A 13,889-nucleotide genomic window follows, 5' to 3' on the forward strand; every position below is an offset into this window, starting at 1 on the left:
AGGACAGATGACAAAGGGCAGCCCTGGCCGAGCCCAACCCGCACTGGGAACACGTCTGACTTATTACCGGCAATGTGCTCCGTTCATACAGGGACCGAATGGCCCACAACAGTGGACCCCGGACCCCATACTCCCAAAGCACCCCCCACAGAGCACCTCGGGGAACCTGGTCGTAAGCCTTTTCCAAATCCACAAAACACATGTAGACTGGATAGGCAAACTCCCAGGCCCCCTCCAGTACCCTTGCAAGGGTATAAAGCTGGTCCAGTGTTCCATGGCCAGGACGAAAACCGCATTGTTCCTCCTAAATCCGAAATTTGACTATCGATCTCACCCTCCTCTCCAGTATAAACTTTCCTAGGAAGGCTGAGAAGTGTGATCCCTCTGTAGTTGGAACACACCCTCCGGTCCCCCTTCTTAAATAAGGGGACCACCACCCCAGTTTGCCAATCCAGCGGCACTGTCCCTGACCTCCACGCAAGGTTGAGAAGGCATGTCAGCCACGACAGCCCCACAACATCCAGAGCCCTCAGGTACTCCGGGCAGATACGTAGCTCTTAAACCACCCTGGCCACCTCAGCCCCAGTGATGGGCAAGCCCCCCCCAGCACCCTTGGGCTCTGTGCCCTCAGATGTCTCAAAGGCAGTGTGCGTAGATGTATCTGAGACAGGGTTGAGGAGGTCCTCAAAGTATTCCTTCCACCTCCGGGTGATGTCCCCAGGTGAGGTCAACAGCACCCCCTCCCCACTATAAATAGTAGGAACCAGGAGCTGCTTCCCCTCCTGATATTCCGGATGGATTGCCAGAACCTTTTTGAGGCCGACCGAAAGTCACTTTCCATGGCCTCACCAAACTCCTCCGACGCCCAGGTTTTTGCTTCCACAACCACCTGAACCACATTCTGCCTGGCCTGCCGGTACCCGTCAGCTGCCTCTGGAGACCCCCGGGCTAATAATTCCCGGTAAGCCACCTTCTTCAGCTTGACAGCCCCCCTCACCTCTGCTGTCCACCATCGGGTACGGGGGTTACCGCCACGACTGGCACCGACTACCCTGCAGCCACAGCTCCATACGGCCGCTTCCACAATGGAGGTCCGGAACAGTGTCCATTCAGACTCAATGTCCCCTACCTCCCCCGGTATGCAGTTGGAATTCTGCCGGAGGTGCGAGTTAAAGCTCCGGCGTACAGGAACCTCTGCCAGACGTTCCCAGCAGACCCTCACTATGCGCTTGGGCCTACCAGGTCTGACCAGCTTCAACACATAGCTTGGGTTCATTTTGCTTCATTTAATTTTCCAAAATGTTTCATTGTGAACTTTGTAGTCATAACTGTGAAACAAAATTTGCATTTGTGAGACATATGAAAATTCATAAGAATGTCCGAAACTTGACCTTCAAATGTGCTTTACCTGACTACAACCGCATATTCCAAAAAATAAGTGTTTTCAAAACACACGTGTACAGAGATCACCCATCTAAAGGCCACAGAGCATCAGATCATCTTGGCTTTTCAGGTCCAATGACAGAGACGAACAAGCGATGGATGGTGAGCATCGAAAAATCGGTGCTGTCTGAAGGAACGTCCTTTGTGCTTGGACTTGCTGGAGTCTTCTCCTCCTACTACAATTTCAACCTTCAGTACCAGCATGATGCAGCATGCACACTGGAGTTCATTCAGAGGTAGGAGCGTTCCATACATATTGCTTAACACCAATTGATTTGATAGACTTTTCTTCACACATCACCTTGTACCTAGTACAGTGTTTCCCAGCTCTGGTTCTTGCGACCCAAGGCTCAGCACAGATTCAGGTTTTACCAGCCACTGCACGACTGAAGCAAATTATCTGATTAACATTGTAGGATCAGGATGTGCTGGGACAGGAAACGTTGATCTTGCGAAAACCACTGGTGCCTCTCACACAAGAACAGCAACTACAAAAATGACTGCTGCTTCTACTAATGTTATGGTTTATACTGTTATCTTTCCATCACATATTGTTTTTAACTTGATAATTGGTGTGAATTGATACATACCTACTTTGTGAATTGTATGATTGTCAGTCATGATGCCTGATGCGTCACATTCATAGATTGATGTCACATAAAAGATCGTTTTGTTCAACACTGTATTCAGAACCTGCATGGACATTAATCCTGAGATGGGCACTAAAGCAAACCATGAGAAGGTGCAGAGCAACAATTATTTACACTCAATCACTTACAGCGATAAAACTGGTATCCTATTAAGTTGTTGTAAGTTTTGCATTGATCTAAACAGTAAAAAAGAGTTGCATACATTTTCGTTTACTTTATACGGTAATATACTCCTGTTGTTTTGGAGCAGGTTACTTAGAAAGTTTTATGTTGCTTTTTCACAAGATACAAATCATCAGAGTGAGTTTACAGATATTGTAAGCAAAGTCATTTAATTGGAAAATATTCGATCTTTTGAAAGAACAAAGAAAGAAACAAAGTGTTGCACTGGTGATGTTTTTATTTTAATAAATATTTGCAAAGGAACTGCATCATGAATATTGTCACTGTTTCATTTTATTATTGTCGTTATGGCACTAGTATACAGTAACATTCTTTAATTATTAGTAAACACGATACGTTTTGTAGTTAAATACAGTTAGCTATAAATATGCAGCAATTTACTGAAAACATTGACCAGTATTTAGTTGTAAATTTACAATACAGTAAGCAACTATATTTATTTCTAGTAATACAACGTTATTTGAAAATACAGTAAACAGTTGTAAAAAAAATACATTACATTGCAGGTGAATCTGCTGCCAGTTAATTACTATATATTTACAGTGCAAAGTTTTACAGTGTATAGTCACACAATACTTCCTATCTACAATCAATTTATACTGACATACACTATATTGCCATGCGTATTGGGACACCCCTCCAAATCATTGAATTCAAGTGTTCCAGTCACTTCCATAGCCACAGGTGTATTAAATCAAGCACCTAGGCATGCAGACCACTTCTAAAAACATTTACGAAAGAATGGGTCACTCTCAGGAGCTCAGCGAATTCAAGAGTGGTACCGTGATGGGATGCCACCTGTACAATAAGTCCATTCCTCACTACTAAATATTCCACGGTCAATTGTTAGTGGTATTATAACAAAGTGGAAGCAATTGGGTGTGGGTAAAGGTAGGTGTCCCAAAACTTTTGGCAATATATTGTAAATAAAAGAAAATGGTCATTTTAAGTTATCTAAATAGGGGGGACTGCTGCTATAGATTGTCCCGATGAAAATGGCGATATCCAACGCAGGGTCATGTAAACATGTGCTTCAGGTCCTCTCCCGTGTCCTTCTGGTCCTGTTCCGTGTCCTTCTGGTCCTCTTCCGTGTCCGTCCGGTCCTCTTCCGTGTCCGTCCGGTCCTCTTCCGTGTCCGTCCGGTCCTCTTCCGTGTCCGTCCGGTCCTCTTCCATGTCCTTCTGGTCCTCTTCCATGTTCTCCTCTACTTCCGTACCTGTAATCAGACAATCACTGGTACCGTTTCCTTCCTCTTTTGGCTCAACAAAACCAGAAACCACAGCTTTTACCTACTTTTTAAGTTATGGTCCCCAGTATGGAGGCATCAGCGGTCTTCAGTGTAAGGACTCCTACAAAATAGCACATGTACCACATTACATATGCATCAAATGGTACAAGTGGCAGGCTTTCATTGGTGTAGCATAAAATACAAAGGACTCAGTTTTATATTTCTGAAGGTCTGACATATTGCAGTGAGTTGTGTAACTGGGTCTTGGGTGGGGAATATGTATCCACTGTGTCTGTATTTAGCTGCTGGATGTAGTATAACAGAGTGTATTCAGTGTTTCTCTGCTTACCTGCTGGGTGTAGAACAGCATGTACGCGCTGCTCTCCCTCTTCCTCAGCACCTGCTCCTCATCTGACCTGGTCACTATGTGGTCGCTGAAAGAGAGCCAGCCCTTCTCTTCCACGCTGAACGTGTCGCTGACATAGTGACCTACGAGACAGACAGGTAGGCCGTCCTCTGATTATACGGTTTAAATATGCCAACTAGGTCACAGCACTATTTAGCTTCTTTACAAACATCACATTTGGGCAGCTACTCAAATATGAGCCTTTCCACTACCTGAAAATTTTGTTACATAAATGAATATAACGGTAAAGGCAGTGGGTGGTATTATAGTACTCACACAGTGACTTCTTGGGTAAGAAGGTCTTCTTAAAAAAACAGAACCTTTCTTTGCTCCGCTTGTGTATTTATGTATCTTACCAGAGGTGGCGCTGGAGCCAAGGTGGCTGAGAATACCAACAAGCTGGTACTGGTGTCCAGCTGGCTGCTCTTCCGACGTCTCGGAAACCACCGTCTCCTCCTGATGGGAAAACTCACCATGAACTTCATCTACCTCTAAGGCAGCTCCACCACTCTGCGTTCCTCCAGTCTCTCTTACTCTCTGTTCTTACTAAACTTTACTAATGTCCTAAGCTCACTCTCTCTTTCCCTCTCACTCACGTATCTTCCTCTAACTCTCCCTACCCTCAGCAGTGCAGATGTTTGCTGCTCTGTCTCTGGTCCAGCTGCTTAAGAGAGGCAGGAATCACAGGAGAAACCAAACACCATGAGATGGGAGGTGAAATGACATATCTACTGGAGACACAGATAAAATAAGTGGTCTAACCAAAATAACAGTGTGGTGGGTAACTTTCTTTTGCCCAGTGACAGGGGTCTGTCCCGGAATGTCCCACTACCTTGGCACCAGGTTTTGTGGGGAGATGATCTACTCTTACTGATTTCACCACTACCACTCTGAAATTCTTTGAACTGTAGAATTCCTCTATATAGTTTGCTGAATAGTACAGTATATTATGATTATGTATACTGGAAGTACACCCTAAGGCACTTATTTACCTTCTTGTGAACGTGTTCACCAATGCCCATTGTGTGTTTGAGGCCAGTGTACCTGCAGGGGGCAGTGAGTCCACTGTAGGCAGGTTCTCGCAGACGGTGTCACTCTCCTCCTCCAAAGCATCGTCTTCTTCTACATCTCCACCTAGCATCCGTGAGGCATCCTCTGGTTGTTCTTCAGCTGGCCTGCAGGGGATACATACAATCAGACTATTGTTCATGCATTTGCATAAGTAACCTTTGTCTATTTAAAGCGATTCCCATTTTCAAAAGGATTTACAATGTGTATGAGTATGCGTCTGTTCTTATTTTGGCATTCGCTGTACATTTCCATGCAGATGACCTACATTTGTGCCTCCTGTGTGGTCTGGCTCTCCGTCCGGTGAGCTTCTGGGAGCTGTGCTGCCTCAGGTGTCCCTGTCAGCTGGGAGATCTCCCTGAAGTGGGGGAGCAGGGAGATCTCCCTGCGGAGGAGAACTGGGTCCTGCACTTTGACCAGCTGAAACTGTGGTGTGAAGCTGAATCTCTTCATGTGCAGGACCAGGACACTGCAGATGCAGAATTAAAGTCAATGAGAAAGGGGAGAGGGACAGCACTGAACGCACACACCTCATTGCCTATCAGCAAATTAACTACATACAGCTCAACCCAAAAGCATCCGTTTGTCACACTGTGCACATTACTGAGCACCGTGTATGCATACAACTGATGCTCTTATTTGCTGGGAAAGTAATGAACTCACCGAGGCAGTGTAATAAATGTCCATGACAGGACAGCATGGCTCCCCCTGCAGGTGGCACATCTGAACTCCACCTCGGAATCCTGTAATCAGCACACAGCAGAACTCAGTCATTAGTGCCTTTCACCAGGACCATTACAACACAACAATTCTATGTTTCAGAACCAGCTAGTAAGGCGTAGGGTGAGTGTGTGTTTGTCTGGAATACAGCTAGTTGTGAGTGAACCTGTGTGCAAGATTACAGACACCTTGAAGTAGTTCTTCAGCAGATCTTCCACTGATAGATGTGGGAGGACGTCCAGGGAGAGACTGGTAAAATCTTCTGTCCTGGATGACTGTGCTCCACAGCTGCAGGAGACCAAGAAAGTGGAAAGAGATACTAAGAAACTGAATATTTCCTATATTCTCAATCACTAACATTCGGAGCTTCAGTAAGAACTAGATCCCCAGTGCTGGTGTATCACTGCTTTGTGACTTTGTGGCAGCATCATGTAATTCATTCAGGCAGGCGTGCAAAACCAATAAAACCAGCAGGGTCTACCTGGTACACGTCCTCTGGCACAGCATCTGGAATGACAGGTTTCCTTCCACAGGACAGGCGTACATTGCTGCTCCCTCCCAGGCCTGAATTAGCGTTCCCAGCTCATTTAGCTGGGATACCAGGCAGCTGAAGAACTCATGAGCATCCTAGATGACAGGAGATAAACAGAAAATGCTTGCAGACTGAAAATGTATATATGAAACAGATCGCTTAACATTATTCAGGATATGGAGTGTTTTCATCATTGTATATTCCTTAGTCAACCATACTATCCTAAAGAAAACTTTACTGACTTCAGAATAGTTTATAGTGATTCACTTACATTCTGCTCATCTTCAGCAAACTGGTCAGAAACAGAATGAATCAGGTTTCTCAGCAAAGTCTTCTTCTGCCTTGACCTTGAACCACGTCTTGCAGATAGAAGATCAGAGAAATATCTGCAAGTCAAGAGAAGCAGAGAACTGGAGTTGGTATCTCCGCTTTCAAGCAGATCATTATAACTTTTTGTGATTAGGGCAGCAACACATGTGGACATAGCAATAGAAAATTCACATGTATGTAGTTGTGTGACAGAGATCGTATGATGTGGATGCTTGTGTTGGGTACCTGATCAGGTCGGCATAGGGGACCAAACCCCAGTGTTCTTCCTGCCTCCTGACGTCCTTGCAGAATGTTGGCAGGTGGAAGAAACACTGCAAGGTGGCATTCATGTAGCAGGTCTGTCCCAGGTTTGGTAGCCTGAAAGACAGCGAAAGATACGTGCCTCAAACCCTCGCCCACCTATATCTTTGATGCTGGTTGTAGCAGTTGGGGAAGCCTGTTCCAGAAGGTTCACAGGAGCTTAGCACTTACCCGAGGCAGACCAGCCGCTGGTGCTCTCCATCCCCTGCATCACCCCTGTCCGCCATGCAGAGGAGAATCTGCCACTTGGGGATCCTTAAAGAGGAGCCGACGCAGGAGAGAAAGAATGAAACAAATAATAAAAAGCTTATCTTAATAGAGTTCATTACAGATTTACCACTGCGATCTTACATATATTGGTTACCTTCTCAGGGACTGGGAAGGTCCCTCATTAGGTGGAATGTCACGTGTCACCCCTGGAGGGGACTGCTGCTCCTCTACATCGCTTCCAGTAGGGGAGGTTCCAGATGTTAGTGACTTGGAGGAAACAAAAAAATTCACTTTTACACAGGAAAACCGAGATGTTTTCCAGAATTACACAGGAAATGTCTCTGATCTATGTACCTCTGAGTCCACAGTGACAAGGCTGGGACTCTGGCTGCTCGTGAGATTGTCGCTGTCTCCAGAGTCCCTGCAGTCAACTGACACATGTCCATCGTCGTCTGAGCTAGAAGAGCCAGGAGTGCAGCCATGAGCAGAGAGTTCAGCTATGATACTGAGAAATTTAGAGCTCAAAAGAAATCTTGGCCCTACCTCTCCTTTGCTCTCGACTTCACACGTTTCACCCATGGAAACTTCCGTCCAAACTTGATAATCTTCTTCTGGGGTTTCTTCTTTGTAACTTGATCATCCGCCGCTCCTTCAGTAGCCGCGATGTCACGCTGCTATTTTACAGAAATCAGGATGCAGAAATGAGTCATTGAATACAGAGGCAGATATCAAGAAAGAAACATGTTGCTCAAGAACCGTGATCAAAAATCACCATCTCAACTGTGAGTGGAAAAAAAAGATCGTGATTTATATTTTATACAGAATCCTGCAGGCCTGCTACTCTTAACTTACACGAGGGGAACAAATAAAAATCTTAACGTTAGCCAATATTAAACTACAAATCTAAATGCCAAGGGTAGTCACAATGCATACAGGCCTACAGCTGCAGGCGCCCATGTTGTGTTAAATATGTTTCTCAACACCTTTCCACAAATTCGCCCTGTTTTATCCCACCGTTAACAACAAAATTTATCAGGTCATAAAATTAAAAGCGGGAGAAAAAAAGGCATACCTTTTTCTTGGTCCAACAGCAAAGAAATCCGCACGAAAAGTTTATTTTGTGATGCGCCATGTATTTTGCTTCTTCTTGCAAATTGATTCACAAGAAGTAAGTGAATTTCGAACGTAAATAAAGTTAAATGTAATCGCGCTGGATCGCGCTCTCTGATTGGTCGATTCAGCATAACAGGTGTTTCTATCATAACTACTGTATAGTCTTAAGGTCCGCGAAGAAATAAAACCCAAAATGAATATTTAAATGGCTGACTATATATGCTGCGAGTAAAAATATGCATTAACTACTGGTTCAGACGCCCAGGCACAACAAAGATTATGGAAAAATATATTTTTTATATGATTAATATGTAAATTATATTTTTATTATACACTAAGACCATTAAAATGAGGAGGGTGTTTTGTGACAAGTTTCGATAAATAAGGGTCATCTAAATTCATTTTTTTAAATTACAATTTGATTATTTCTATTATTATTAAATTGCTATTTAAATGACCTTTTAAATCACCCAAGCCCAGCCATGAAAATATTCTGTCAGTCACCCATGAAACACGGTGGGCGGCTTTAAACAAAACCAAACTTATGATTGGTTATATTGCAAACTAAATCACAACAAATCAATCTCTACTAGTCAATGGATTCTCATTTATAACCGCGTTTTGTTTGTTCCGTTCTGTACGTGGCTGTATTACATCCAAACTTCCGGAAATCCTAAATAATCTCTCGAACTCCAGGATGACAGTTAAACTGTCCTAACTTTCACTGGCCACCGCACAGTGTTCGCTCTAGATAAACTTATTTAATTAGTATGGCGGATCTGTTATTGCTTTTACAAGCTGCCAACAAAATTTCCGGAGCCCCGCTCATGACATAACGATAGAAATGATATGTATCGCGGCCTCCTTTTAATATATGATGGGAATGGATTACAGTATAGTCTCCCTGTATCCGCTGTATCAGCTGACCGCTCGGTTGTTTCACTCGGTCAGAAAAACAAAATATGTTACATGTGTAACATCGTAGTTTGTTCATAAATCCCTCGTCCTTTGATGGGTATTTAAAAGCATGATTTAAATTGTCCCGTTATCCTGAAATGCATGATTTTTTTCATTGCTCCATCATCTCATGCTACCCAGGTGAAATTCCCTTTAAATAAATAGGTAGTTGAATAAATGAATAAAAAACATTCTTGAGCAGATTTCATTATTTTAGGTTTCATAATGTTTATTGTAAAAACAGTGATAAAAGCAGTTAAATGATGATTCAAAAGATTTTAAATTAATATTTCAGTTTTATTTGTGTACAAACAAAATGTTTGACGTTTTAACACAAATGCGACAAATGCTCACAGATTTTGCATTTCTTAAGCAAGTATAATACACTTGCCCAAATAAAGGTCCCTGCAGAAAGCAGATGCTGTAAACAAATTCCCCGGGGACCATGAAAATTGTCAATACTTTCATGAGACTAGTGTAAAACTAGCAATGTTATTTCCTTAATAATGATTGTACATTATATGATGGTATATTACATCCCCCTATGCTTTTAACTTGGTCCATCATATACACTGCAAAACTTTGAACAGTATTTTGCTGTATCAGTCTTATGCAGTGTCATACTGTAAACTGCATTGCAATCTGGGAGAAAAAAAAATGTGATTACAGCACCTTAAGAGAAAGGCGTTGTGTACAGGAATTTGCTGTAAACTTTCCTATAAACAGCTGAGCATCTTGCGAAGGCGAAATAACAGTGTCTAGGTTTTAATAATTAACCGACACGTGAAGATCTTCACGAGAGCCTGACCAACCTGCCTTTTTTCATTCTCACAAAACTGCGTCGATAAGATTAAGGCAGCCTTCACTGAGTAACGTACGTCACCATTTTATACTACTTAAAAGCGTTAAAATGTTTAATTTCACTATTTAGAACAGTGATATAGCAAATGCATAAAAAAACAGTGCTTGTTTTGGTAACACTTTATAATAGTTCCGTAGTTAACAGGTAAATATGCAGGAAGTAAGCAGCAACAAAGGAGTAGCGCTTCATTAACACCTAAATTGGTACTATTAACTACTAAGGAGTTATGCTTAATTACTCAATAGGTAATAGTGAACTAATTATTATAGTAGTTCTCTATTACTTCATTAGGAACTATTGAGTATTGCTGGTTTCATTGGGAATTATGTACTAACTATGGATTATTTCTAATAACTACTAGTTCATTACTCATCAAATGAACAGTGCTTTTTTTTTGGACTAACAGGAACTTACAGGCTACTGTTCTGAATGGTTTTTGCCATTTTTTTTTCCTTTTGGAATAACAGGCTTCTTTCTTCCTACTTGTTTGTATGACATACAACTTATTCTACAAAATATTACTGCCTAAAATATGTATACAGTACCTACATTTTAATTATTTACCTCACTTCAGTTCGTGTGCCAGTGTTCTTCAAACTGTGCTTTGAAGTCCAACTGAAGGGATGGCCAAACAGAGACTCGTGTTTTGCCACATGATGTGCTCCACCACATATTGTTGATCTTTTCTAAACATTAAGAAATTAATGTATGCATTTTAAATAAGGAATGAAGTCTTACTAATGACCTAAATAAAACACACTGTAACTCATTAGTAATGAATGTGGCGTTACTGACTTCTTCCATAGTAGTTACTGAAGAACAAGAACAGTATAAAGTGAAACACACTAACTCATTAGTAATGAATGTGGTGTTAGAGTAAGCTATTTCTTTCACAAACATTTACTGAGTTCTTTTTAAGCAGTTAATAAGAACAATGAATGTTAACATAGCTTATTTGTTTCACTTAAACATTCATGTAACACTTCATGACATAACAGCATAAGTTCATTTTAAACATTTAATTTGAAGCACGTTATATTAACATCACAACTTAATTTTTAAAATCAAATTACTTTACACTGATTACACATCCATCCCATTAAAACTATTTACACAGGGTATTGCTTTCTGCATGTAACAAACGTCCAAGTGGTCCATCCTTATGCTTTTGGCCCAGCCAGCAGGTCCACTCAATCGGTCTTTGTCCGCTGACGTCACACTCGCTTTAGCCGCAGTGTAATGTGGGCCAAATCGCCATTTTGGTTGTGTACAACGCAAGAGCGAGCGTTTGCGTCTGGTTTTATCTTTGGTAAGATGGGACACTCGTGCAGTGTGAAAGGCTGCGAATATCAACTTTAGAAGACATGCATATTCAGTAATATTACTTAAACAAAAAACATCTTAGTTGCCTTTATGAAAATGCCGAGAGCAAACACGCATGAAGGGAGATATCGCGTTGAAAGTGATTTTCCGTCTCACCGCTGCGACCCAGGCCACGCGATGCCTCTTTGTTACCTCCATTATCTGCTGTCCCTATCCTCCTTTCCAAGTGGGAAACCGAAAATATCTAATGTTTTGGTCCACCTTTCTGCTATTTCTACCATGTGATTTAATATGACAGCCTTTCACACTGCACGAGTCAGTACCCCATCTTACCAAAGATAATACCGGACGCAAATGCTCGCTCTTGCGTTGTATACAATCAAAATGGCGATTTGACCCACAATACACTGCGGCTATAGCGAGTGTGACGTCAGCGGACAAAGACCGATTGAGTGGACCTGCTGGCTGGACCAAAAACACAAGGATGGACCACTTGGAAGTTTGTTACATGCAGAAAGCAATACCCAGTGTAAATAGTTTTAATGGGATGGATGTGTAGTCAATGTAAAGTAATTTGATTTAAAAAATTAAGTTGTGATGTTAATATAACATGCTTCAAATTAAATGTTTAAAATGAACTTATGCTGTTATGTCATGAAGTGTTACATGAATGTTTAAGTGAAACAAATAAGCTATGTTAACATTCATTGTTCTTATTAACCGCTTAAAAAGAACTCAGTAAATGTTTGTGAAAGAAATAGCTTACTCTAACGCCACATTCATTACTAATGAGTTACAGTGTGTTTCACTTTATAGTTCCTAATGAAGTAATAGAGAACTACTATAATAATTAGTTCACTATTACCTATTGAGTAATTAAGCATAACTCCTTAGTAGTTAATAGTACCAATTTAGGTGTTAATGAAGCGCTACTCCTTTGTTGCTGCTTACTTCCTGCATATTTACCTGTTAACTACGGAACAGTATTATAAAGTGTTACCCTTGTTTTCGGTGTTCCAGCTAACTAAACTATAAGCATTTTGTCAAAAGAAAAGCACGTCTTGCTTTTGCGGGAAGATAATTATGCTATAATGTCTAGTCCAGTCGTGGGAAGGTAAGTGTACTGCTTTGTTTTCCATATTGGCAAAACGAACCATGAAAAGCATCACGTTCATAAAGTGCTAAGTAACGTATAGGTAAAATTAGCGAGCGATAGCATTTTACATCAGTTTACATGAATAATAATACTAGGCTGCTGCTTTTGCTAGAAGATCATTTAATGTAGTGAGAAGTCTGACCCTTTTCACCTGAAATAACCTTTATTATTATTTAACTTTATTTTATTTTTATTTTTTGAAAAATTCTCGCTTTTCATTTAATTATCCAAAATGTTTCATTGTGAACTTTGTAGTCATAACCGTGAAACAAAATTTGCATTTGTGAGACATATGAAAATTCATAAGAATGTCCGAAACTTGACCTTCAAATGTGCTTTACCTGACTACAACCGCATATTCCAAAAAATAAGTGTTTTCAAAACACACGTGTACAGAGATCACCCATCTAAAGGCCACAGAGCATCAGATCATCTTGGCTTTTCAGGTCCAATGACAGAGACGAACAAGCGATGGATGGTGAGCATCGAAAAATCGGTGCTGTCTGAAGGAACGTCCTTTGTGCTTGGACTTGCTGGAGTCTTCTCCTCCTACTACAATTTCAACCTTCAGTACCAGCATGATGCAGCATGCACACTGGAGTTCATTCAGAGGTAGGAGCGTTCCATACATATTGCTTAACACCAATTGATTTGATAGACTTTTCTTCACACATCACCTTGTACCTAGTACAGTGTTTCCCAGCTCTGGTTCTTGCGACCCAAGGCTCAGCACAGATTCAGGTTTTACCAGCCACTGCACAACTGAAGCAAATTATCTGATTAACATTGTAGGATCAGGATGTGCTGGGACAGGAAACGTTGATCTTGCGAAAACCACTGGTGCCTCTCACACAAGAACAGCAACTACAAAAATGACTGCTGCTTCTACTAATGTTATGGTTTATACTGTTATCTTTCCATCACATATTGTTTTTAACTTGATAATTGGTGTGAATTGATACATACCTACTTTGTGAATTGTATGATTGTCAGTCATGATGCCTGATGCGTCACATTCATAGATTGATGTCACATAAAAGATCGTTTTGTTCAACACTGTATTCAGAACCTGCATGGACATTAATCCTGAGATGGGCACTAAAGCAAACCATGAGAAGGTGCAGAGCAACAATTATTTACACTCAATCACTTACAGCGATAAAACTGGTATCCTATTAAGTTGTTGTAAGTTTTGCATTGATCTAAACAGTAAAAAAGAGTTGCATACATTTTCGTTTACTTTATACGGTAATATACTCCTGTTGTTTTGGAGCAGGTTACTTAGAAAGTTTTATGTTGCTTTTTCACAAGATACAAATCATCAGAGTGAGTTTACAGATATTGTAAGCAAAGTCATTTAATTGGAAAATATTCGATCTTTTGAAAGAACAAAGAAAGAAACAAAGTG

The 13,889-nt window shown here is 41.3% G+C and overlaps 1 protein-coding gene across 8 annotated transcripts; it reads right to left on the bottom strand.

The window, feature by feature from the left end:
- Positions 1-2,529: 2,529 nt before the first annotated feature.
- Positions 2,530-8,386, bottom strand: LOC111840907 (ubiquitin carboxyl-terminal hydrolase 37-like). 8 transcript variants are annotated; one of them, XM_072716664.1, is made up of 17 exons: positions 8,143-8,385; positions 7,614-7,744; positions 7,425-7,527; positions 7,225-7,337; positions 7,032-7,115; positions 6,786-6,917; positions 6,502-6,616; positions 6,180-6,325; positions 5,887-5,986; positions 5,642-5,721; positions 5,247-5,447; positions 4,955-5,085; positions 4,507-4,574; positions 4,267-4,366; positions 3,854-3,993; positions 3,570-3,625; positions 2,530-3,492 (listed from the first exon to the last, which is right to left on the bottom strand). In XM_072716664.1, exons 1-16 carry the CDS (start codon positions 8,200-8,202, stop codon positions 3,611-3,613), a joined length of 1,719 nt encoding a protein of 572 aa, XP_072572765.1. In that variant the 5' UTR covers positions 8,203-8,385; the 3' UTR covers positions 2,530-3,492; positions 3,570-3,610. The 8 variants fall into 8 exon arrangements, 7 of the variants coding, with proteins under 7 accessions (XP_072572765.1, XP_072572768.1, XP_072572763.1 ...); XM_072716667.1 differs by having other exon boundaries at positions 4,531-4,574; positions 8,143-8,383; XR_011993079.1 differs by lacking the exon at positions 4,507-4,574 and having other exon boundaries at positions 8,143-8,383.
- Between the last annotated feature and the right edge of the window lie 5,503 nt (positions 8,387-13,889).

This window comes from Paramormyrops kingsleyae, chromosome 9, assembly GCF_048594095.1.
Source record: "Paramormyrops kingsleyae isolate MSU_618 chromosome 9, PKINGS_0.4, whole genome shotgun sequence".
Taxonomy (NCBI): Eukaryota; Metazoa; Chordata; class Actinopteri; order Osteoglossiformes; family Mormyridae; genus Paramormyrops; species Paramormyrops kingsleyae.